Here is a 24,009-nt window from a genome sequence, read left to right on the forward strand (position 1 = left end):
AGATCCAAACTCTCAATATGCTTTAGGTTTGAGAATGTTGCAGGGATAGATCCAGTGAGATTGTTGTGTGATAAGTTTAATGACAGTATCTCACTTAAGTTTCCAAATTCTGGTGGGATTGCTCCTCCGAAGTTGTTATTGGAGAGATCAATACCATACATATAGCTAAGAACTGTCCCCTTGTAACCATAATACATATTTTTAGTTGTAAATTCTATCACTTCTTCAAAGTCAGGCATAGAATCCTTTTCCAAGCTATCAATACTATCCACTAGTGGTGGACCCATTGTTTCATAATATGCATCTGTTATGGACCTTGATACGAAAGAATTTCTGAGAACTACGAACGTTTTCCAGAAACTTTTCTTGAAAGTATGATTGCCCGAACAGGAGGGTAGTGGACCAGAAAGCTGGTTTTGTGAAACATCCAAAATGCTTAATTCTTCTAACAAGCATAACTCAACAGGGAGCTCACCATCAAAGTGATTAGCCCTTAGAAGAAGAAAACTCAATGATGAACGATTGCCAATCCAATTTGGAATGGAGCCGGTGAAGCTGTTATCTCGAAGATCCATCGTAACCAGGAAAGAGCTGTTATAAAATCCACATGTTAATGGACCGTTCAATCTATTTTCAGATAGATGCACATGAATTAGAGACGGTGGACTGAAACAAGATGGTATATATCCAGACAAGTTGTTCTTAGAAAGGTCCAAATATTCAAGCTTGTCAAGCTTGCAAAAGTCTCTTGGGATCGGACCCTTAAAATGGTTTTTGGACAAATCAAGTATTTCAAGGCTTGTAGAATTGCCGAACCATCTTGGAAGCATGCCTGAAAATTGATTATTACTCAAATCCAATACACTACACGCTTTCCGCCCATGTAATGGAAAATCTAATATCTGACCCCAAAAGTTGTTCTCACTTAGATTAAGATAACATATTGTTGTTAGTTGTTCTAGTTTTACTGTAGACAATTGATTGTTGGATAAATCTAAATTCAAAAGGCTAATATTTCCTAAACAAGAAGGAATACAACCTGTGAATCCATTCTTAGCCATCCTTAAATTCCTCAGATTTGGAAAGATCAAACAAATATCTTTTGGAATTTGACCGTTCATGTTGTTGTTGGATATATCTAAATTGGCCATATTCGGATATGGGTGATCTTGCAACTGCAAAGTACCAACAAAGGAGTTGTCACTCAGATATAATTGCTCCAATTGTGTATTGTTCTTAAGCAACCATGATGGAAACATTCCGGTGATGTTGTGGGAGAGATCAAGGACTCTTAAGTTGTATTGGTAATAGAGGAAGTCGGGAATTTCTACATGGAATGCTTCCGTTGTTTTTGACAAGCTTAGAAAGACTAGTTGGAACTTTGGAATCAAATGATCAAAGGCAGCAGGTTCTGTTACTAGTCTGTTGTTCTCATTGGAGAAGAACTTGAGGCTTGAGTGGTTCATAAAAGGCTTCATTGAAATGGGAACTTCAAAGAGGTTATTTGATAGTGAAAGGAATTCAAGGGATAGGATGTTGGTAAGAGGACTGGAGGCAATATTTCCAATAAAATGGTTTTCAGAAATATCTAATAGTTGTAGAGATGACAAGTTACCCAAAACAATCTGGGAGAGAACCTCCTAATTATTTCTAGCGAGATCTAACTGCTTCAGATTCTTCAATTCACACCAACCTGTACAATTTATCTCGAAACAGTCAAAATAGTGTTGAAAGAATCTTCTATTCAACTAAAAAATTCCAAGTAGTCCAAAACACTTAGGATGGAGAGTTGTTAATTTACCTTGAGCGGGTAGGGTGCCATGAAGGTCACATTCAGCAACAGACAAAATTTTAAGAGCAGACAATGCTCCAATGTTCAGGAGAAAGTTTATTGGGAGAGAAGTATTATCTAGATGCAATTCTTCAAGGGTGCTAGAATTGAAGAAAGTCCCTGTTAAAAAGAAAGAAAGAAGAAGAGATATGATGAAAATAGTGGTGGTACAGAATAGCCATTCCATTCAATATTATTAATTAAGACTTAAATTAGTATCCTTGAGAGAACTGATATTGAATAGGGAGATGATTTTTGGATAGAAACAACAAATTGCCAGAAAAATCTAGAGATTTCAAAAGGTATTGTAAATAACAGAACTTTACCATTGACAGTCGTCGATCCTGTCCACTCATTATATGATAGCTTTAAAGACTTGAGAGAAGAAAGTCCACGCAGATGTGAGAAAATGTTGTTGTTGAATGTATTAGAGCTCAGGTCAAGGTTCTCGAGTTTCCCCAAATGTGATGATATGATCTCAAAACCTGCAAGAGAGTTGTTTCTAAGAGTAAGTCATAATGAGCTCATGATATGCATGATATATAGAAACTAAAGATAATTAGAATTGATGAGATGTTGTTGTTCAATTGATATATGATTCTCAAATTATACATAAAAAGAAACAATTTATGGATATAAAGTCGATAAAGATGGAAGCTAAGTTATGATATACTTACAAAACAAGATAAAGAAACTTATAATTAAGATCTCATCGGTAATTAAAACAAGAATAACAATCCTAGCAATAATTAAGTTTTTCTAATAAAGAAATTTGCAGTCTCTCGTTGGCTGTCTAGTGATTTGTATTGGATAGTTTTTTTTTAATTGATGTTAAGATCCAAGTTTTAATAATTACAATTTTCTTAATTATAATATTTTAGGAGAGAGCTTCTTATTATGTTATTCAAAAACCCATTCAAACTCAAATGCATTAAAAAAAAACTTAGAGTTGTGCTTGACTAGGTATCTCAAGACAGAAAAAACATATATAAAAATATATTTTATTTAAAAAGATAAATATAAAAATATATATTTATAGGAGAATAAAATATATGCCTCTTGGACCTTCATTCCAAGTGCCTCTTTTCTTGATATAAAGTCGTCCTCATTTTTGTTGATAAAGAAACAAAATAATTAAGAGAATGTCATGTGAAGCATTTAGGTAGAAACTGTGTATTATACCTGATCCTGTCAGCTCATTGCCTGACAGATTCAAAGACTTGAGGGATGAAAATCCAGCAAGAGAAGGAAAAATGCTATCATTGCATTGATTCCAACTTAGATCAAGGTTCTCCAGCTTTCCCAGCCTCACCGGTTGGAGTTGAAAACCTACAAGATATATAATTCTCAAATTATACATAAAAAAATATACAGTGCATAAATTAAGGAAGAAGATAGTGCAAGGAGTTGTTTCTAAGAGTAAGTCATAATTATGAGCTCACGATATGCATAATATATAGAAACTAAATATAATTAGAATTGATGAGATGTTGTTCAATTGATGTTTTCTTGATAAAGAGAATGTAACTTACTATTGATAGATCCTGTCAACTTATTACGTGATAGATCCAAAGACTTGAGGGATGAAAGCCCACTCAGAATTGATAAGATGCTGCTGTTCAATTGATTGCCACTCAGGTCAAGGTTCTCTAACTTTCCCAGCCTCATCGGTTGGAGTTGAAAACCTACAAGATATATAATTCTCAAATTATACATAAATATTTAGTTGTAGAATTAAATATGTGGGTTTTATGTTGTTCTCTTTATTGATAAAACAGTCGAGAGTTTTTCTAATAAAGAAATCGGCAGTCTCTCATTGGCTGTCTAGAGATTTGTATTAGAGAGTTTTTTTGATAGTTTTTATTAAATAGATATAAAGTCCTCATTTTTGTTGATAAAGAAACAATATAATTAAGAGAATGTCATGTGAAGCATTTTAGTAGAAACTGTGTATTATACCTGATCCTATCAGCTGATTGTACGACAGATCCAAATACTTGAGGGATGAAAATCCAGTTAGAGATGGAAAAATGCTATCGTTGTATTGATTCCCACTTAGATGAAGGTTCTCCAGCTTTTTCAACCTTGATGACAAGACTTTGAGACCTGCATGATGTTCCTCAAGAGCATATTGGAAGGAAATAATTAAATGCGTAGAAAAAAATGATATGAGAAGGAGAAAAGAAAATGTTTCGAAGCTAAATAAATAACTAAAAGGTTACCATAGAAGCTACCTCCTGATCCAGCTGTCAACCGATTGTCTGATAGATCCAAAGACTTGAGAGTGGAAAGGTTACCATTAAAGCATGACAAAATGCTTTTATCATTATTAAATCGGTTATAATAGAGGTAAAGTTCCCTCAGTTTTGATGATAGGACTTCGAAGCCTGGAAAGAGAATCATCAAAGCAAGATAATTGACATTAAACACCAACCAACCTTCATTTATTTTATGATTATAATTAAGTGCAGAAACATTGAACTAACCTTCATTCTCCATGCAACCAACCAATCCAGTAAATCCCAAATCAAGACTTCGCAATTCTTTGAAAGGCTGAAACAAAGATGCGTTGAGAACCCAATCGCTCAAATCACTAAGAGAGAAAGTTGGATGCCCTGCTCCACGAAGAGAGAGTTGGATCACTCGCCTTGTAGTGTTATCACACTCGATCCCACTCCACTCACAACAATTACTACTGTCCACCCAATCTCTCAAGTAAAAGCCATCCAAAGCTTTGATCTCCAAGAGACCAATCCTCTCTTCCTCCAAACATCCATAACAACGACCATACCATTCGCCAACCAAAGTCAACAATGCTAGCAACATCCAAGCCCCCATTCTTTTCATCATCATCTTAGATAATTCTATGAACTCCTTCGTAGAATATTGTTGCTTGTTATGTGCCTTTGGGCAGCCATAGAGGTCCTATTTATACTACACTATGGCCATTTCCATGACTTTATCTGCATATTCTATGTTGTGCAGATGTTTTCTTTATTTCATTTATTTTTGGAATAGTTTTGGATTTCAATATTATTTTATTGTTTAGCACATAGTCTATTCGCCAGGTTGGGAAAAATATTCAAATGAGTTATGTGCCTTATTGACTGGGAGTCAATTATTGTCGTAGTGCTGGGGTGAATGGAAAGAAAATAAAATACTTTTCAAAAGTTTTTTTATATTACACTCTGGTGTGAAATTGAATAGAAAACTACAACAAGGGTGTGCAAATGAGTTACTTCTCAAAAAAAGAATATATACAATATTATTTTATTATCTAATGGAAAGGATGAAACACCGCATAATATATATATATAACAGAGAAATTGTCGATAATAGCAATCATTTTCTTATCTCTTGTATCATTCATATCTTCCACAAATCTTAAGTAATTGATGAGAAAGTGGATATATTATTCCTTTAAATAAATTTTGAATTGTATTATTGTTTTTTTCTAGGTGCTATTTTGCAAAAGAAAAAAAAAAAACTCCAAAGAAAATAATAAGATTAACGCTTAAGTTGTCTATTGTTCTTGGATTTGTAGGTATAACAACCGAAGATAGCAATCAAAAAAGCGATGGTGACATGGTAGAGCTTTGAGTTATTGCTGTGCTCTAATGATGAAGATGTAGGGAAACGATCTCCCTTCTGCTGTCTGGAGCTGGGATTCCTCTCCCTGTAAGAACAAGCAACATCTTATCTGGGTTGTTGTTAGCGGCCACTTCATCGACCCCTTAGTGGGTGGATTTTAAGCATAAAAGGGATTTTTTTTATAAAAAAAAAAGAAAGAAAGAAAGAGGGGGGCATCATCACGTGAAAAGCAAGGAGCTTGCCACCCATTATAGAGTCTGGATATACCACTTTCTGTTGTATCATATCTTCCACAAATCTAAAGTAATTGATTAGAAAGTGGATATATCACTTTCTCTTCTTTATAGCACTACTGGCGAAGATGAGTTAAAGCATTAAAAGGTTGTGAACGCGGATGCTAGACTTGCTATGTGCCCTTTTGATTTTTAAACACAACCATGCAGTAATTTCCAGGTGATTTCCTTGTGCATATTGGTGCTCTTCCAGAATCTTTTTCCAAACAACTCTCATATTGTTTGATGAATTATTTTATTTATTCCGGTTCAAATGTTTTCATACATGAATACTGTAGAGTATATATTGCAGTGTGAGATAAGGTTAACTCATTGCATTTTCATAAATTGAAAGGATTTCTCCATTTCTTTGTCAATTACAGCACATGCATAGAAGCGTTCTTGCTCAGAGTAAATGCTATTGTAATGTTTTCACAGAGACTCCCCTGTTTTGCAACTAATTCACTTATATATCTTGGAACATAGCCATAAATGAAGGGTTCTTCCGGTTCAAGAAAATTACTATTTGATGTCTATGTATCTTGATGTTGTATATTAATTGCCCGACACTTGCTTATGTCATTATTTGTTTTTATTTTTTGCTAATGATTCCTCACATTTTTTATAGTGGTGTGATTTGTAAGTTCAGGGTTCTTGCTCACTGCTACTAACTTCTCTATACTTTGCCTGGTCTGAAATCTTAGCTCAAAAAACCTATTCACAAGCATATAACCTGTTAAAATCCCTTCAACACTTAACTACAATAATTTGTTAACTACATGCTACCTAATAAACTAATCATAGCTCCTAGAACATTCAGAATTCTATTATGCTTTTTGGGTTGTAAACTAGTCTCATTACCTTTTCATTCATATATATAATTCAGATAGCAATTCCTTTTATATAATTTATAATAATCCCCGAAATCATTCGATAGTCCACGTATTCTTTATTATTTTCATCATAGCTATTCCTATAAAAACTGGATTAATGCACCGCTTATGGTATTAAAAACCAGAGAGAACAACCTTTTCCTATGTATAAAATTTGGGTAAAAAACTGTATCTATTCAAATCATTTTTTGGATCAAACAGCAGCACCTGTAAAATACTTAAACTAACAACTTCTAACTTTATTTTTCTAATTTTTAACTTGATACTTCTATACCATTAAACAACCACTAAGCAATCATATTTTTATTATCTATACCACTAAGCAATTATATTTTCATTACCTATTTAATTAATTCGAAACCTTTCTAAATATAATGTTTTTTTTTATCTCAAAATAAAGAAAACATAACATTACCTTACTATAACATTTAAAAGTTTTACCCACATTCAAAATATTCGAATTAGTTTTGTTGGCATGTAACCTCACCAAACAATTTGCGTGGACCGTATTGACTGGGAATCAATTATTGTCGTAATTGATGAGAAAGTGGATATACGACTCTCTCTTCTTTAAAGCACTATTGGCCAAGATGAGTAATTTCCTGGTGATTTCCTTATGCATACTGGTGGTCTTCCATAATCTTTTTCCAAACAATCCTCATTAGCCCGGTTCGGGGGCTAACCTGGGATAAGATTTGTATCATGATTTTTTATCAGGTCCCAGATCAACTTGGATTAACCTTAAATTTATGTGTGTGTCAAAACAACATTGTGTTTTATATATAAACATAAATATGAATCCCGAGCTCTTTTATAATATTAAGAGGTAGTATATTATTAGTCGAACAATCATCCACCAAGATACAATTCATCATCTTTCCATCAACATATCTTTTAATTAAAAAAAGTTGTTTACGGAGTTTTGATCGTTAAAGGATATCTCTGTGGTGCATACACCTTGAGAAAAGTTGAAAGAGTTAGTCATGACATGCTTAGTAGGAGTTTTCTTCATAGTTTTCTCATTTTTTATGTTAAATTAGGAAGAGATCAATGAGAAACTGAACTTGAAGATGGACTACATCATTGTTAACTTCTTGATCAGAATACTCCAACATGATGGTCAAGGCAATTTTTTTTTTTAAAAAAAATAGCGAAAACAAAGTAATTAAACAAGACAGACTTAGAATTCCACAGATAAATATAGTTACAACACTTCTCTATTGAAACGATCAACAATAAGGCTAAGCTATGAGGTCAACACTTGTCTCCCTGTTTGTTTTGATTTCAAAAGTGTTTTTAAAAAAAAAAAAATTTTTTTATTTTTTTTTTGCTTCGAATTAATATTGTTTTGGTGATTTTAATGTGTTAATATCAAAAATAATTTTTTTTATAAAAAATATATTATTTTAATACATTTCTGAATGAAAAACAACCACAACCACAACCACACTCCTAAATAGGCTCTTAAAGAACCCATTAGCTGAACACGTTCAAGAAAATTGTCGACAAGTTTCAAAATCATTCCTGGGCATTGTTGACAGCTAGTCCGTCCATGTATTCTGTACTATTTTCATCATAGCTATTTCTATGAAAACTGGATTAATGCACCGTTTATGGTATTAAAAACCAGAGAGAACAAGCTTTTCCTATGTATACAATTTGGGTTAAAAATTGTATCTATTCAAATCATTTTTTGGATCAAACAGTAGCCCCTGTAAAATACTTAAACTAACAACTTCTAACTTTATTGTCTAATTGTTAACCAATACTTCTATACCATTAAACAACCACTAAGCAATCATATTTTCATGATCTATACCGCTAAGCAATTATATTTTCATAACCTATTTAATTAATCTGAAACCTTTCTAAATATAATGTTTTTTTTATCTTGGAAAAAAAAAAAACATAATCTCACTACAACATTTAATAATTTTTTCCACATTAAAAATATTCAGATTAGTTTTGTTGGCATGTAACCTCACCAAACAATTTGCGTGGACCACATTGACTGGGAGTCAATTATTGTCGTAATTGATGAGAAAGTGGATATATCACTTTCTCTTCTTTATAGCTGTCGCACGTGTGCGGCGGCGCAGCGATCGTCCACCCCCAACCCTTCATGAGGGTGTGGTATGTTGTCTATTTGGCATGGAAAATATGGTGAGACAAGGAGTTCTTCGTCTCTAAGCTAAAAATGGACTAGGAGTCGCCACCTAGTATTCTGATTACTAGGAACCTTAACTGGTCTTTAGAGATCGGGTACGGAGACTGGTTGCGTAAAGGGAAGGTATTAGCACCCCAACTACGCCCTACCTAAGGTAAGCTGCATTGTTTTAATGTCTGATAAAATCTAAGGTCGTGTTGTGGTTTTTTATTGTTCGGAATACGCATTACATGTAATGTCATACCCCAGGTTCTATTGTCCAAAAAAAAACAAAAAGAATTAAATATCCAGAATATGCATTACGTGTAAAGTCATACCCCGTATACTAAGAGCCAAACAAAAATTTTTGTTGTTTTTGAAATATTGGCCAATATTCTCTTGACTTTAATAAACTGGTTATTAAAGCCAAAATGCATGCTAAAACATTTTTTTTGTGTATGAAAAAAATACAATATGAATTTTTAGCTTTGAGACACTTGGCCGTATGCACAAAAACATTTTTTCTTTTTTTTCCATTTTTTTGTATTTTTGGAAGTTTTTTGATGAAAACCGGGTATTTTAATATCAGATTTTTGTATTTTTAACAACATAAAATACCACCCAATATTAATCAAAATGACATAAAAACTACGCGGAAAAATTATAAAATGCTGAAACAAATATTTTTGATTTTTTTTCTTTGAAATGGGCCGGGTCAGGCCCAAATACATGGGCTGGGCCGAACCTGGCCCAAATGCATGGGCTGGTCACTGTGCACATAGTAACCGGGGTACTGTACACACAGTGACCAAAGAATTAATTAGCAAATGCACAGTAATGTGAATTAATTAGCCAGTTATTGTGCAGCACAGTAACTAGCTAATTAATTCTGCAGAACGTAAACGTTCTGCATGAACTGAAGCAAAAAAAATGACGGGAAAGGTAGGACGTTACCTGAAGCTGTGTTGATGCTGGCAGCAGCTGATGCAGCAGGGGTGGCGGCGGCGGCGCTGGCGGTTCGCGGTGGCCGGCGGTTTTCCTTCTCTCTCTCTCCTCTGTTTTTTCCCGTTTTCTTCTCTGCTTCTTCCCTTCTTCTTCTCTGCCTTCTCTCCTCTCTTATCACTCTATTCTCCCTTCTGTTACCTCTTATGTTCCCTCTCTCTCCGTCCTCCTTCCTCTTCTCTTCCCCCCGCCCTTTCTTCTGCTGTTCCTCCTCTATTTATAGAGCCTGTGAGCATGTTTTTTTCATTGTGGAGCCAAGGAACGGGTCATGCGGCGGCTGGTCGGGCGCGGCTGTCCAGGCGTGCCTACCTCAGTTTCGGCGGTGCGGTAGGTGGTCGGCCAATGTCTTCGGTCGGTGGGCTAGAGGGACCGACGGTCGGTGGGCTTGAGGGACCGGCGTCATTAAATATGCATTCTTTTTCCTTCTTTGCTGCTGTGTGTTCGGCGGGGAAGAAAAGGGAACAGTGCCGTTCAAAACGGCACTGTTTTTGAGCTTTCTTTTTTTTTTTTTTTTTAAATTTTTTTTTTGTATTTATTATTTTTTATGGGGACCCAAAAATAGGTTACAACAATAGCACTACTGGCCAAGATGAGTAAGATTTGTATCATGGTTTTTTATCAGGTTACAAGTTAACTTGTATCAACCTAATTTTATGTGTGTGTGTCAAAACAATATTGTTTTTTATATATAAACATAAATATAAATCTCGAGCTTTTTTATAATCTTAAGAGATAGTATATTAATAGTCGAATCATTACCCACCAAGATACAATTTACCATCTTTTTATTGATATATCTTTTAATAAAAAAATGTTGTTTATGGAGTTTTGATTCAAGCAACGGGTCTTCATCATTAAAGGATATCTCTATAGTGCATTCAGCTTGAGACAAGTTGAAAGAGTTAGTTTTAGTAGAAGTTTTCTATATAAGTTATGATATAACGAAGACTCCCTTTTCTGATTCTAGAATCCAGTGAACCTGGTGATTCCACCTCACGTTCATCCTCCACCTGCTGAAGACTACCATTGAAAGAGAAAAGCTCCACCTTTGGGTATAAACTGGATTGATTGCATCCCATCTGAATCACGTGGGCTTAATGGAAGGAACGAATAATTGTCGGTTTTAAAAGTTTGGTTTGTAACAATCATTGTAATTTCAAATCTCCATGCTCCTTCCATTTAAGCAAGTAATAGTAACAGAGAATACGTATAAATCTCAGTGTTGTTTTAAATTTTATGTAAGATAGTACAGTTTCATTGACAAGCTTCGCCTACTCTAACTGTAACGAAAGATTCAGTGCCTAATCTCTGGACGGAGAAGGGGACGCCCTTGTTATGTACACGGTTGCTCTAAATGGTTCGATGATGCTCATTTTAAACATATCATGTCATGTTATCAATCTCGTTCCGGATAGTGTTTTATTTTTTAATTGAAATGGTATATTTGGTTTCGGAGTATTTCAACGTGTTATTTTAAGATTATATTTAAATTTCAAGTTAGTTTATATTTAAATTTGAATTGAACTTATGTTTATTGAGTTTAATATATATATATATATATATATATATATATTAAACTCAATAAACATAAGTTCAATTCAAATTTAAATATAAACTAACTTGAAATTATACAATTTAAATTTCAAACACAAGTAAAAAAGTGAGAGTTAAAGCGATATGACCCGATTGACTTATAGGTCCGAAGACAACAACTAGTAAGAATAGAGTTTGATTCAAAACAGTTTAAGATGATGTATTTTCAAAAACAATACTGAGATAATAACTTATTGGAATGACCCGGATCAACTCAGGTTAACCTTCTAAATCCATAATCCAGGTTATGAGACCATAATAACCCCAAACAAAGCAAATCAAAACAAATTCTAAATCTCAATTCTTAATAAACCTATTATTGGATGGTTAAATGGAAAAAAACTCTAAACAAAGAACATAAAAAATGACCTTTCAAAACAAAATTATGAAAATGTCACTAGCAATCTTGCAAGGCCTTTCTAAACTCCATTTGCCCTATAATTTTAACCTGAGATATAACAATATGTTAGGAGAATCTTGATAGAAAGAAAATAAAAAAAAATCATGAAGCCTAATTCTTAATCAATCTAATGTTGAATAATAATAAAAAATCAAATAAAAAATAAATTCAATTCAACCGGATTAACCCACTAAACCGGTTGAATAACTAAGATGTTATATCAAGAAATGATTTTGGAAAATTTCTTCATATGTGTTGAATAACAAAGATAGGAGTCTTGATCAAGGCAAGAGCATGGGGTCTCCAAGATGATTGATCACAATGAGAGAAGGAAGGCTCATTCTGCTACGTACTGACTCTTAGTCTCAAGGAAGAAACAATTACTTGGTTCTATATCCTTAGCACATCAAACATGAGGGGATGAACAATATGGTTGTATAGTGTTCACCTTACATGTTTTCTCTTAAAATTTATAGCAAAACCTAATAAAAAACCAGTGAACATTGTGTCCACTATAAAACAGGAGGAGGTGAAGAGTGCGGCTACACAGTGTTCACCCCACATACTTTATACTATAAGTAACTAGTTTTGTATTGGCGCTCCGCGGCGGGGTGATTATTTTTTTAATTAAAAAAAATAAATAGGCTCTTTCAATGTGCTTTTTAATATAATTTTTTTTCAATCACAAATCAAAATGTCTATACATGTATTTAGTAACTAAATCAATATTTGATAAATAGATAACTAAGATTAAGATATTTGATATCACGACATAGGTCATGTGCTTCTTGTGTTTAACAACTATGTTTCCTAAAGTTATTTTTTTTTTTATGAAATAACCATATGCTCCGATAAAAAGGTAACAAAAAAGTCATATTCAACACTAAATGAAAAAATAGAAAAAAAAAACAATAAAAAAAGACGAGTCAAAACTGTATGAAAACACTAATCCTAGTCTCATAACTCACTCTACCAATTTTGAATATCAACTCGTTTTAAGTATGATATTTTTTTAAGTTCTTTTTGAAAATTAATTTTTTTTATCATCAACCTTGAGTTATTAGGCCTTAAACTTTGTGTTATTTGTTTTGGTTTTTTTTTTTTGTTAGATTATTTCTATTTCATATCCCAGGTCATGGTTAAGTCAAGTTAACATGGGTTGATTCAATTTTTTTTTTAATTGATTTTTTTAATCTTATCATTTGGCATTAATTACATTATTGGCGTTTGAGTTTTATGAATTTTGTCACTTTTATCTTAGTGGTTTTTTTTCATCTTTTTGTTATTGATTAACTTTGGTCTTGACTCTTGGCAATGTTTGGATAAAAACATTACTGCTATAATGAATTAACAGACTTGCAGACTATAAATTATTTCAGTTTCTCTAATCACAGTGGCTATTACCCAACCAATAATCTTGGTAGTTCGAAAGAGAACAATAATAGCGTGAATAATGTAGCATGATCTGTCAAATATGCAAGAGTTCATTGCGAAAAGAGAAATTAATGAACATCTAGCAAGCAATGTTCAAGCCATCTAAGAGGTGTTTGGCATTGAGGTTCAACCTGCTTTTCGAAAAATTAAAAAAAAAATTTTTGCTAAAATTGAGTGTGGTTTGTACTTTTAAGATCGTTTTGATGTGCTGATATCAAAAATGATTTTTAAAAAATAAAAAAACATTATTGGCATGCTTTTCGGCAGGAAAAACTATTTGAAAAGCAACCGCTACCACACTCCCAAACACCCTTTAAAGCAGACAATGCAAGTTTCTATTTTTTTTTCTTGCCAATTCCAGACTAAGATAATCAGGCCTACTCTCTTGTTCTAGCTAACAATGCTCAAACCATCTAAAGCAGACAATGCAAGTTCCTTTTCTTTTTTTCTTGCCAATTTCAGACCAAGATAATCAAACCCAATCTGTTATAAGCAAATTATCATAACCTAAACTAATAAATGTTTAACAATTTAAGACAAAACCAATAATGCAGTTTGTCTCAGGTAAAACATTTAAGGGGTGATAATATCTTTCATTTTACGTAACCAGTCCCGAACCATAGAATCTCTATTGACCAGTTAGGGTTCCTAGTAACCATAATACTAGGTGGCGACTCCTTAAACAAGATCATTCTCCATCAAAGAATAAGATGCCAGAAATCCGTTCTTTCCATTTTTTTATTTTTAAGGCTGCTGCAATGTCAGGTGTGACAAGATTAATCCTAGTTCCATGGTTTAACTCTTCAAACCCGCTACTCGAATAATAGACTCCATCTAGTTTTAATTTTTAATTATTTTTTATTTAATGATACAATAACAAGACCAAGTTTCTGAAAACTTTTTACGAAATTAAGAATTTAAATTAAATATATTCAATTTTTCATCGGTAAATCCGTCGCTAACACGCCCCAATAAAAAGCATGACTCCCCTTATTTCCCAAGAGATAGACTCATTTCTTATTCTTCTTCTTCTTCACTATATATAAAAAATATCAATATCAATTTGTTTCTCTTCTTTTCTCTCCTCATCTCCTTCTCTTTTCCTCCATGCTCGGGTATGTCTTCTTCTTCTTTCTTCTTTTATCCTCTTAGTTTTTTTTAAAAAAATTAATATGCTTTATGAATTTTTTTTTCTCTCCTTAGCTTCACTTCCAACTATATTAAGGTAAGATTTTTCTTTTTTCTTCTTTTTTCAAGATTTTTTTTTTCATATGAGATCAATTTTTAGTTGATTTATTTATAGGATTTTTAAATTTTTAGCAATTGCAACTTCATTTTTTTTCATATGAATTTTTTTAGTTGAATTTATTTTTTTCATTTTATTTATTTGTTGCAAATTTGTTTGAGTTGATTTTCTTATTATTTGTTTCCAAGCATTTTGAGTATATATTATAGAGTGTTGATTTATGTTAATTTTATAATTTTATAATTTTATAAAATGAAATATTTTTAAAATGTTTTTAAATAATTACCGATGGAATTCCATCGGTATATCCGTCGGTAATAAAAAACAATATTATTACTGACATGTTTGTTCTGTCGGTAATAATATTTTTTTATTACCAACGGATTTACTAACGGATAAAAAATTACCAATGAAAGATTCATTGAAGGATAATTTCCGTTAGTGATCTTGTTGGTAAATTAATTACCAACGGAATATGTGTCTTACGCCGACGGAAAAATCTCATCGGTAAAACTGTTAAATCTTGTAGTGTCATCAAACCTGTGAATCGGATAAGCCGAGTTAAAATATCAAACCTGTAAATTGGGTCATGGGCTCCACTATGATTAGAATTTGTTTTTAAAATTACTTTTTATTTAACTATATAATAATAACAATAGATGATTACGGAATCAAAAACCAACTTAATACCGAAATTATTTTAAAGATCATGATAACCTCATAAAAGGTGAAACAAAATCAATTATGAAACTAAATTCTCAATTAACCCAGTATCCAAGGATGGAAAAAAAAGCTAATGTAAAAAAGTTAATCTTGCTAGATTCACGAACCAAGTCAACCAGACAAATATGTCCATAGACTTTATAAAGTTTAATAACATAATTTTTTTTAAAAATTATGTTTTTTAACTATATAAGAGAAAAATAGACAATAAAAAAATCAAGTTTAATTAAAAAAAAAAAAAGACACCCTCACCAAACTCGTAAACTAGGGCAACTTAGGTTAACTTGGCAAACCCACAAATCATATTAACCTTATAGAAATGTAAAATAAAAGGAACCAAATTATAAAATCAAATTCTTAACCATCTCAATATTAAAAGATAAAAATCGAAAAAAAAAATTTAAGAAAAAAAAAATCATGACAAAAAATAAAAAAAAATGAAAAATGAAAGAAAGCAAAACACTATGGAGGAACCCAAGTTAAATTTAGAAAAACCACACCAAATCTGTAAACTGGAGCAACCCGAGTTACCTCGACAAACTTGCAAACCACATAGAATGACAAAATAAAAAGAAAAACAATTTAAGTTAAATTCTCAACCATCTTAATATTAAAAATGAAATTGAAAAAAATAATTTTGAAAAAATATATATATAAGAAAAACAATAAAAATGGAAAAGAAAAAAATCATGTGTTCAAGGGCAAAAAATAAAAAAAAATAATATGAAAAAATATTGTAGCAATTTACAGTGTTTTCCTATATATTTTAGTTTTTCTTATAATAGTAATAATTATTATTATTATTATTATAGTCTCTCATGTCTCACAACTTTATTTTTTTTACTTGAATAAGTGCTAATGTTCTTTGAGGGTCCAAGCACCATATATTGAAAGAAAGAACTAGTTCAAATTGAAGCACCATGGTTTTTTCACTTAATTTTATGTTGATTTTTTAAACTTATTTGGTTATTTTATTCACGCATGGATACGAGTATCTCGTTATAAGAACCAAAAAGGAAAAAAAACAAACAATTACATGTTGCAGCCATGTTTTCACATGGCCTCCGCAAAGTTCGAACATTGAAATGGACTCTAAACAATAAGTACCTGTTTGTAAGTTTAGTTTTTAAAATATTTTTTTGTTCTAAAATATTTTTAAATTTTAATTTTTTTTTAATAGCAGTATATCAAAACGATCTAAAAAATATTTAAAAAAATTAATTTTTTTTTATACAAAACCAATTCAAGTACGGGGCTAAGGATGTGTTTGGAAGTACAATAATAATAACTTTTAAAAGTGATTTTTAATTAGAAATGTATCAAAATAATATATATTTTTTAAAAAAATTATTTTGATATCAGCACCATCACCATCTTCAAATAAAACTTTTTTTTTATTTTTTTTTATTTTTTTATTTTTACAGTAGCACCAAGAATAGTGCACAACTAAGTAGCGCCCAATACACCGGTGACAAATTTCTTTCTCTTTAATTTTTTCCTTTTAAGATATTTTTAATTTTATTTCTTTCCTCTTTAAATTCTTTTCTTTTCTCTTATTGTTTTTTATATTATAAAAAGAAAATAAATTGATGCAACCTTTTTTTATTGTATAAAAGTTGAGTGATAATAATATTTTTTCATTTCAGGTTAAGTTAAATTTTCTTATTAAAACATATTTGTTTTTATTTTTCAAAAAAACTTTTAAATTTTTTTTAATTTTTTTGAATATTTTTTATTTACTTGCAATTAATATTTTTGTATTATTTTTTTGTTATGGTATAAAAAATCAAATGTAAAAAATAAAAAATTATTATCTCAATATATTTTTTTAAAACAATATTTTTTAAACCAAATTTTCAACTTTTCCAGCTCCATATGCAATCGATAATTGAAATGTAACCTTCTCTCTTCATCTCCTCATTCAGCAATCGGTATATGTTCACCAAATAATGATGCAAGCTGTCACCAGCATAAAATTCATGAACACGATCTCCAATGTCAATGCAGCTACAGCCAGGGGTTTTAGAGACACCACACTGCCTCATCTTTACAGAATCATCCCACCTTCTCATATTTGCATATATCTTAGATGAGATAAGTTTCTCGAATTTGATAGCTTCATCTCTAGAAACAATTGAGTTGCCATCATGCATTTTTTCCTAAAAGATATCCAGATTAAAAGTGAGTGTGTGTGTGTGTTTAAGGTGTCTATTAAGTCTGTTTTTGATATAATGGTGTAAAATATTTAAAAAAAAAATTGAGATTTTTTTCCAGATTTTTTAAATTTTTCTTTGCTTAAGAAAGTTATGAACATTGAATTATACATAATTATTCTCCACGGGGAGATGGGTCCGTGGGATGGGAGACCGTTGCCATCATGCAGTGTTTTACTATGGGATGGGTCCGTTAGCTTGGCAAGTCCTCCATAAAAGCCTGAACGTCCTCGCTGCCGAGATTGTTATGCTGTAACAATTGGTTAAGATGGGGCTGTTCCTTCAAATGTTGATGGTTTTAGTAATGATGGTTTCCTTGCAAGGATGGCTGCCTCTTGGTTGCTTGGAGGAAGAGAGAATCACTCTTTTTCTCCTCAAAGATTCTCTTAACTATCCCGATGGCACATCACTGTAGCTCTTGGGAAAGTATTGAGTCTGGCAGCAGTACAGGTCGAGTCACCGCACTCGATCTTTGGAGCTCAAGGAACTGGAAATTGGGAGATTGGTACTTAAATGCCTCATTGTTTCTTCCTTTCTAAGAACTCAAGGTTTTTATGTAGGTGGTTATGAACTACTGAGATTGAGCAATTTAGAGCACCTTGACTTGGGATATAATCGCTTTGGTAACAGTTTTTTTTATCATTTATGGAGTTGTGGAGGGGTTTTCATCTCTTAAATCACTATATTTAAATTATAATAGGAGGTTAATAGATTTAAAATGTTATTTTTTTTATATACTTCTCTTTTCTTTATTAAATTTAATTTCAAAAAACATAATTTTTGTGTTGTAGTGATTTAATTAACTATTATTTTTATAAAGAACAAGAATCTTTGAGCAGCTTGGAGGACTTGGATTTGAACAGCAACAATATTAACCAATTGGTGTGTGGATTCTGGAAAGCTTTCAATCCTAGACATTGAGGTAATTAACATCTTTGACTCTTGATTTTGAATCACTCTAGATAACAATTCTTCCTGGTGCCATTCTAATTTGCCAGGGAAAGAAAGAATATGCCCTTTCACTCGTCTGTGTCAGATAAATTCTACTTGTGATGTCTGTTTCATTATGAGTCTACAATTCTACAGAAATATGATGATATTCTATGACACTGACTCAGGGTTGAAGAAGAAAGCTATGCAGACATGCACTATGTAGAGAGGTTATGCTCAATCATTGTCGCAATTATTGCATGGAGCCTGTAGATCATTTTAGGCCTACAGGCTCCCACATGGTGCGGCGCTACACTGCCATCAACATGCTACCTCACGATCCCCCATCATAGTACCTTTACTGCCACAGCCACTGTTACTGGTCTGTCGCCTTCTAGATTCGCCACCGTAACCATTTCTTACATACTGTTATTTATATATATATATCATGACAAAGGCCTTTCGTTAGCTGTTCCTTATGATCCACAATCCATGTTTGTTATTATTATTAAGAATTGAAGCTGCAAAGCGGGGGAGAGAGAAAGAAAGACTTACCTGGGGCTGCTACTTAAAGAAGAAGACGATGGTGATCGAGGGCTGGCTACCCAATGTTACTTTCTTCCCCTCTACTTCTGTTTTTCGTTCACTTCACCTCTGTTCTTGCTTTTCTCTGCTTGTTTTCTCTCTCTCTCTCTCTCTCTTTTTTTATTTCTCTTGTTCCCTCTGTCTCTCTCTGTTCTTGTTCCTCTTGGTCTCTCTCTGTATTTTTCGTCTGTGTTTTTTTGTATTATCTGTTTATAGTTCTCCCCTTCTATGTGGCTTTTGTCTGTTCGTCCTGGTTTCTCTGGGTTTGTATTTGGTTGGTTGGATCAACAACTTACGGTGAGGGGAAGTTGGAGTTCCCTTTTGCTGGAGGAAGGTCACAAGTCTCTATGTCTCTGTTTTTCTTCCTCCCTGCCTCTTCGTCTCTGTGTGTTGTCGTCTTTATAGGGCAAGAGAATGCCCCTTCATCTCTCCCAGGGCAGGATAGTGTGGAGATTATGAAGGAGATGAATAGTTTGTTTTGAGAGGGCGCTGTTTTCACCTGAAATGGCTATTTTAATTTTGCCTCTGGATTAGCTTTCAGTGTCATTTACAAAACCGTTCTCGCTTTCCAATTTAATTAATTTAGTTTTTAATGGGCTCTTTTAACTTTTAATTTTTTCAAAATTATCCTTGAAAAAATCAATTAATCCCCTATGGTATCATCATCTATTCACTTTGTTCCTTGAACTTTAATTTCTTGCAATATTCACTCAAATCAGTCCCAAACGTTGGTATTTCTTCAATTAATTAAACTAATTCAAAACTTATTTAAGTCTCCAAACTTATTAATTCTTTCTTTTTTTTGATCAAATTAACTTTTAAATTTATAATCTCATTTTTATTGGTCCTCAAATTCCCAATTTGTGTTATCTTGATCCAACTCTTAAATTATTATTTTTTTTATTTTTTATTTTTATTTATTTAAAAAAAATTAAAAAATTGGGTTATAACACATGATAATATCATTAGTTTTAAAGGAATCGATTGCTTTACATATCAGATTACAAATTGAAAGGAATCGTGATTCTTTAAAACTGCTAAAAAATTTCAAGATGAAAGTTATTCCATAAATGTTGTATTTAAGGTTGTCAATTCTGTTCCATTTCGTTTGGAATGACTGAAATATTTTATAACAATTCAAAAAACAGAACAATTTTCATCTTATTTTAAATCTTGGTCGTTATGGATTTTTCAACTAAATTTTGTATGAAATGTTTCGGTTTCATTCCATAGTCGACTAGCGCAGCTGCCATTGGATACCCTGAGAAAACTGCATAAACAATATTACTTGCCAGTGAAGAGTAAAGTTCGCCATAATTGAAGAATTATAGACATAGTCTTTACCAATAAAGCAATGTGTATAAGCTGATATCATCGCAGAGATGTTGGAAATCCGTGACAACATATTCACCTCTTGACAACGAAGGATATAAAACTTTCCCACAAAATGAAAGGTAGGATTGTCCAGCAATGGAGCTCACGATTCATTCTAAACGAATGATGTGAAGGGCTGTCCAAATACGGTTTTGGGGAAAAAAAAGAAAAATCCAACCACATCAATTTAATAAATAAATTGAACCGATTTGAATGGCATGTTCAAATTGAATGTTACGATTCGGTTTAATTCAATTCATTTTTTTTTTATTAAAAAACCCAATTTCATCCTTTGGTTTTTTAGTTGATCTTTAGATAGACTTTGATGTAATGGGCATGGTTTTTTTTTAGGCTTTTTTAGTTTTCTATTTTAAAAAATCAATTGTTTGGTTTCATTCCGGTTTAATTTTTTTTTTTATTCTCTTAAATCTAAAACCAATTTAAGATCTTTTAAAAACTTGGTAATCGTTTTTTTTTTTAATTTGTTATTGGTTGTTTTTTTCAATTAATTTTATGTTGAGTTTTTTTAACTTATTTGGTTATTTTATTCACTCATGGATATAAGTATCTCGTTATAAGAACTAAAAAGATAAAAGATAAAAAAAACAATTACATGTCGCAGCCATGTTTTCACATGGCCTCCGTAAAGTTCGAACATTGAAATGGTTTATAGACAATAAGAAACTGTTTGTAATTTTAGCAGAATTGTTTTTTAAAATACATTTTGTTTTAAAATATATTATTATAATATTCTTTTATGTTTTTTAAATTATTTTTAATATTAGTATATCAAAATCATCTAAAAATATTAAAAATAATTAATTGATTTTTTTTAATAAAAAACCGATTCAACTGCAAAGCTAAAGATGTGTTTGGAAGTATAGTAGTGATAGTTTTTCAAAGTGATTTTTATTCAAAAATATATCAAAATAATATTTTTTATTTTTTTAAAATTATTTTAACATCAGCCCATCAAAACAATGCTCATAAAATTGAGCATCAACCTAAAAATAAACACTTATTTGAAACAATTATCCCTCAAAAGCAAACAACAAGTAATAATGCAATTCATTCCTTAACTAATTCAATATTAAATGATAAAATAAAATATTGAAAACAATTAAAAAATAAAAAAACAAAATAAAAAAAACATATTTTAATGGTGAGTAAACTCATCAAACCTGTGAATTAAATAAGCTGAGTTAATATGTCAAACCGGAAATAAATTGAGTAATTGATGAATGTTCGAAACCCCAAAATTGTCAAATGGTACTTTTATGCTTTGAGGTAAAACCATCTTAATTATTTCCCTCATAACTTTACGTGTGAACTGTCATTGTTTCATTTGTTTTTCTTGCTCAATGACTTTTTTTTTCCTTTGACATGGTTTTCCTTTTTGCCTTCTATCTTGAACAGCATCTCATAGTATGCCGCCTCAAGCTCACAACCAAGGGCTGTCGCTCCCTATCTCATTGCCCACTAATCAGTCTCAAGCACGTCAGCAGTTATCACAGAACATGCAGAATAGTATATCATCTAATGGAGTTCAAAGTTCTGCTGGTTTACAATCAGCAATGCCTTCTGTCTCCAGTTTAACCCAGACTATCTCAAACACTGTTGTACAGAATGCTAACATGCAGAGTATCTCTGGTGTTTCACAGAACCCAGTGGGGAATTCAATGGGACAAGGGATTCCCTCCAATATGTTTGTCAATTCTCAGAGACAAATGCCAGGCAGGCAACAGGTTGTTCCTCCACAGCAACAGCAGCAGTCCCAAAATCCTCAGCAGTATCTTTATCAGCAGCAGATACAACAACAGCTTTTAAAGCAGAAGCTTCAACAGGGAAATCATCCACACTCACTTGTGCAATCTCACATCCACCACCAGCAGCAGCAGCAGCAGCAAAACTTGTTACAGCCAAATCAGTTGCAATCTTCTCAGCAATCTGGTTTGCAAACATCAACTGTTATGCAGCCTTTAATGATGCAAACTGTCTCTGGCCTTCAACAGAACCAACCATCTTCTGTTCAACAGTCAACACAACCAGTGCACCAGCAACATACACAATCAGTCCTTAGGCAGCAGCAGCAACAACCTCAACAGTCTGCTAATGGGGCAACAATCAAATAACACTAACATGTCGCAAAATCAGTTAATTGGACAACAAAACATTGTTGGGGACTTGCAGAAGCAGCAGCAGAGATTATTAGGGCAGCAGAATAACCTTCAAAATCTGCAGCAGCAGCAGCAGTTAATGGCTCAACAAAATAGCCTCTCAAGCATGCATCAGCAACAGTTGGGCCCTCAAAGTAATGTCACTGGTTTACAGCCACAGCAGTTGCTTGGAGCTCAGCCTGGTAACTCACCATGCAATCTAATCAGCACTCTCTACACATGCTGCAACAGCCCAAGGTTACACTGCAGCAGCAAGCACAACAAAGTGGAAGAGCTTTGTTGCCGAATCAAGGGCAGAAGTCACACTCACAGCTGCCACAGCAGCAATTGATGGCACAGATTCAATCACAGCCTGGACAGCTGCAACAGCAATCAAATCCATTACAACGTGATCTTCAGCAAAGGCTTCAAGCATCAGGCTCCTTGCTTCAACAGCCGAATGTGATTGATCAGCAAAAGCAGTTATAACAACCTCAACGAGCCCTTCCAGAAACGTCCTTAAGTAAGTTTTTCTCATCCTTGCAGCTCTCTAGCCTTGCTCCAACTTTAATTTTGCAGCTTTGTGCTTTCATGTTAGATTATAACATATTTATTTAAATTTCTTGAAAATACAATAATGGTACAAGTCAGTAATGCTCTTTTTGGTAGCTTTATGAGCTATGGCTGCCACTTATGGCATCAGAAATGCCACTGCTATTGGAGCCATTGCAATCACACATACATTTGTTACGACATAATGCCATCCAGTGCATTGCACCAACTATTCACCTCTCATAATGGTTCAAGTCAGCAATGCTCTTTTGGTAGCTTTATGTGCTACTGATGCCACTGCTATTGAAACCATTGCAATCACACTCGTTTGTTACCACATCATGCCCTCCAGCTCATCGCATCAATTGTTCACCTCTCATTTTGAATTTTAAAAATATATGTATAACTGGACAATGCATTTGACACTATGGTAACTAATCATCAGCCAATTGATTTTTATGGGAAGAAAGAAATTAGCAAGTGGACTAACTCTGAGGCACTTAAGGTTTGGTGTGCTGATAAATCATCACCTTGCTGGAAAATCTCATGATCACCTCCTCGATGCTAATTCTGTAACGCATGTGAAGTGTTTTCATCCTTAACTTGTTAAGGAACAAGGACTGTGATGCATGGCTATCTATATTTTATGATTGAGATGGTTTATTTTAAAGATTTTCCTGGTTAGGAGGTAAAGCGTCACTTTTGTGCTTTTCTTCCATGATAAATTGTTTGAGCCTTTTTTTTAATATATAATGATCACTTGTTGTAGGGGGGTCTCTCTGTCTGTTTGAATGATTACATAACGTTGAGATGGAGTTCCCAGTACTCCAAGTCCAAAAAGGACTTGTATTCCTATGTAAGAAAATACTAATGGTCTCTCTAGGATAGGGAAAACCTATTAAAGCTCCTTATTCTTTAGGAACAATAAAATACTAAATAGAAATAAAACCAAGACCTACAATATTCCATAATTTTCAGCAAGTGTGAAAATTACAGAAATACCCTTGTGTGCAGAAAACATTCAAAAAATACATGAATTCTAATCTTTTGTTGGCTGTATCAAAATTT

General features: G+C 32.7%; 1 protein-coding gene and 1 pseudogene across 1 annotated transcript; one reads left to right on the forward strand and one right to left on the reverse strand.

Annotated features, from left to right (window-relative positions):
• LOC118044112 (mediator of RNA polymerase II transcription subunit 15a-like) overlaps positions 1-24,009 on the forward strand; it is a 48,296-nt pseudogene that overhangs the window by 21,447 nt on the left and 2,840 nt on the right.
• LOC118044116 (receptor-like protein 13) lies at positions 1,641-4,724 on the reverse strand. The gene is made up of 8 exons (XM_073408127.1): positions 4,318-4,724; positions 4,054-4,218; positions 3,791-3,937; positions 3,364-3,516; positions 3,014-3,160; positions 2,158-2,316; positions 1,802-1,951; positions 1,641-1,693 (listed from the first exon to the last, which is right to left on the reverse strand). The coding sequence occupies exons 1-8, from the start codon at positions 4,682-4,684 to the stop codon at positions 1,641-1,643; spliced, it is 1,341 nt and encodes a 446-aa protein (XP_073264228.1). The 5' UTR covers positions 4,685-4,724.

Source organism: Populus alba, chromosome 3 (assembly GCF_005239225.2).
Source record: "Populus alba chromosome 3, ASM523922v2, whole genome shotgun sequence".
NCBI lineage: Eukaryota > Viridiplantae > Streptophyta > Magnoliopsida > Malpighiales > Salicaceae > Populus > Populus alba.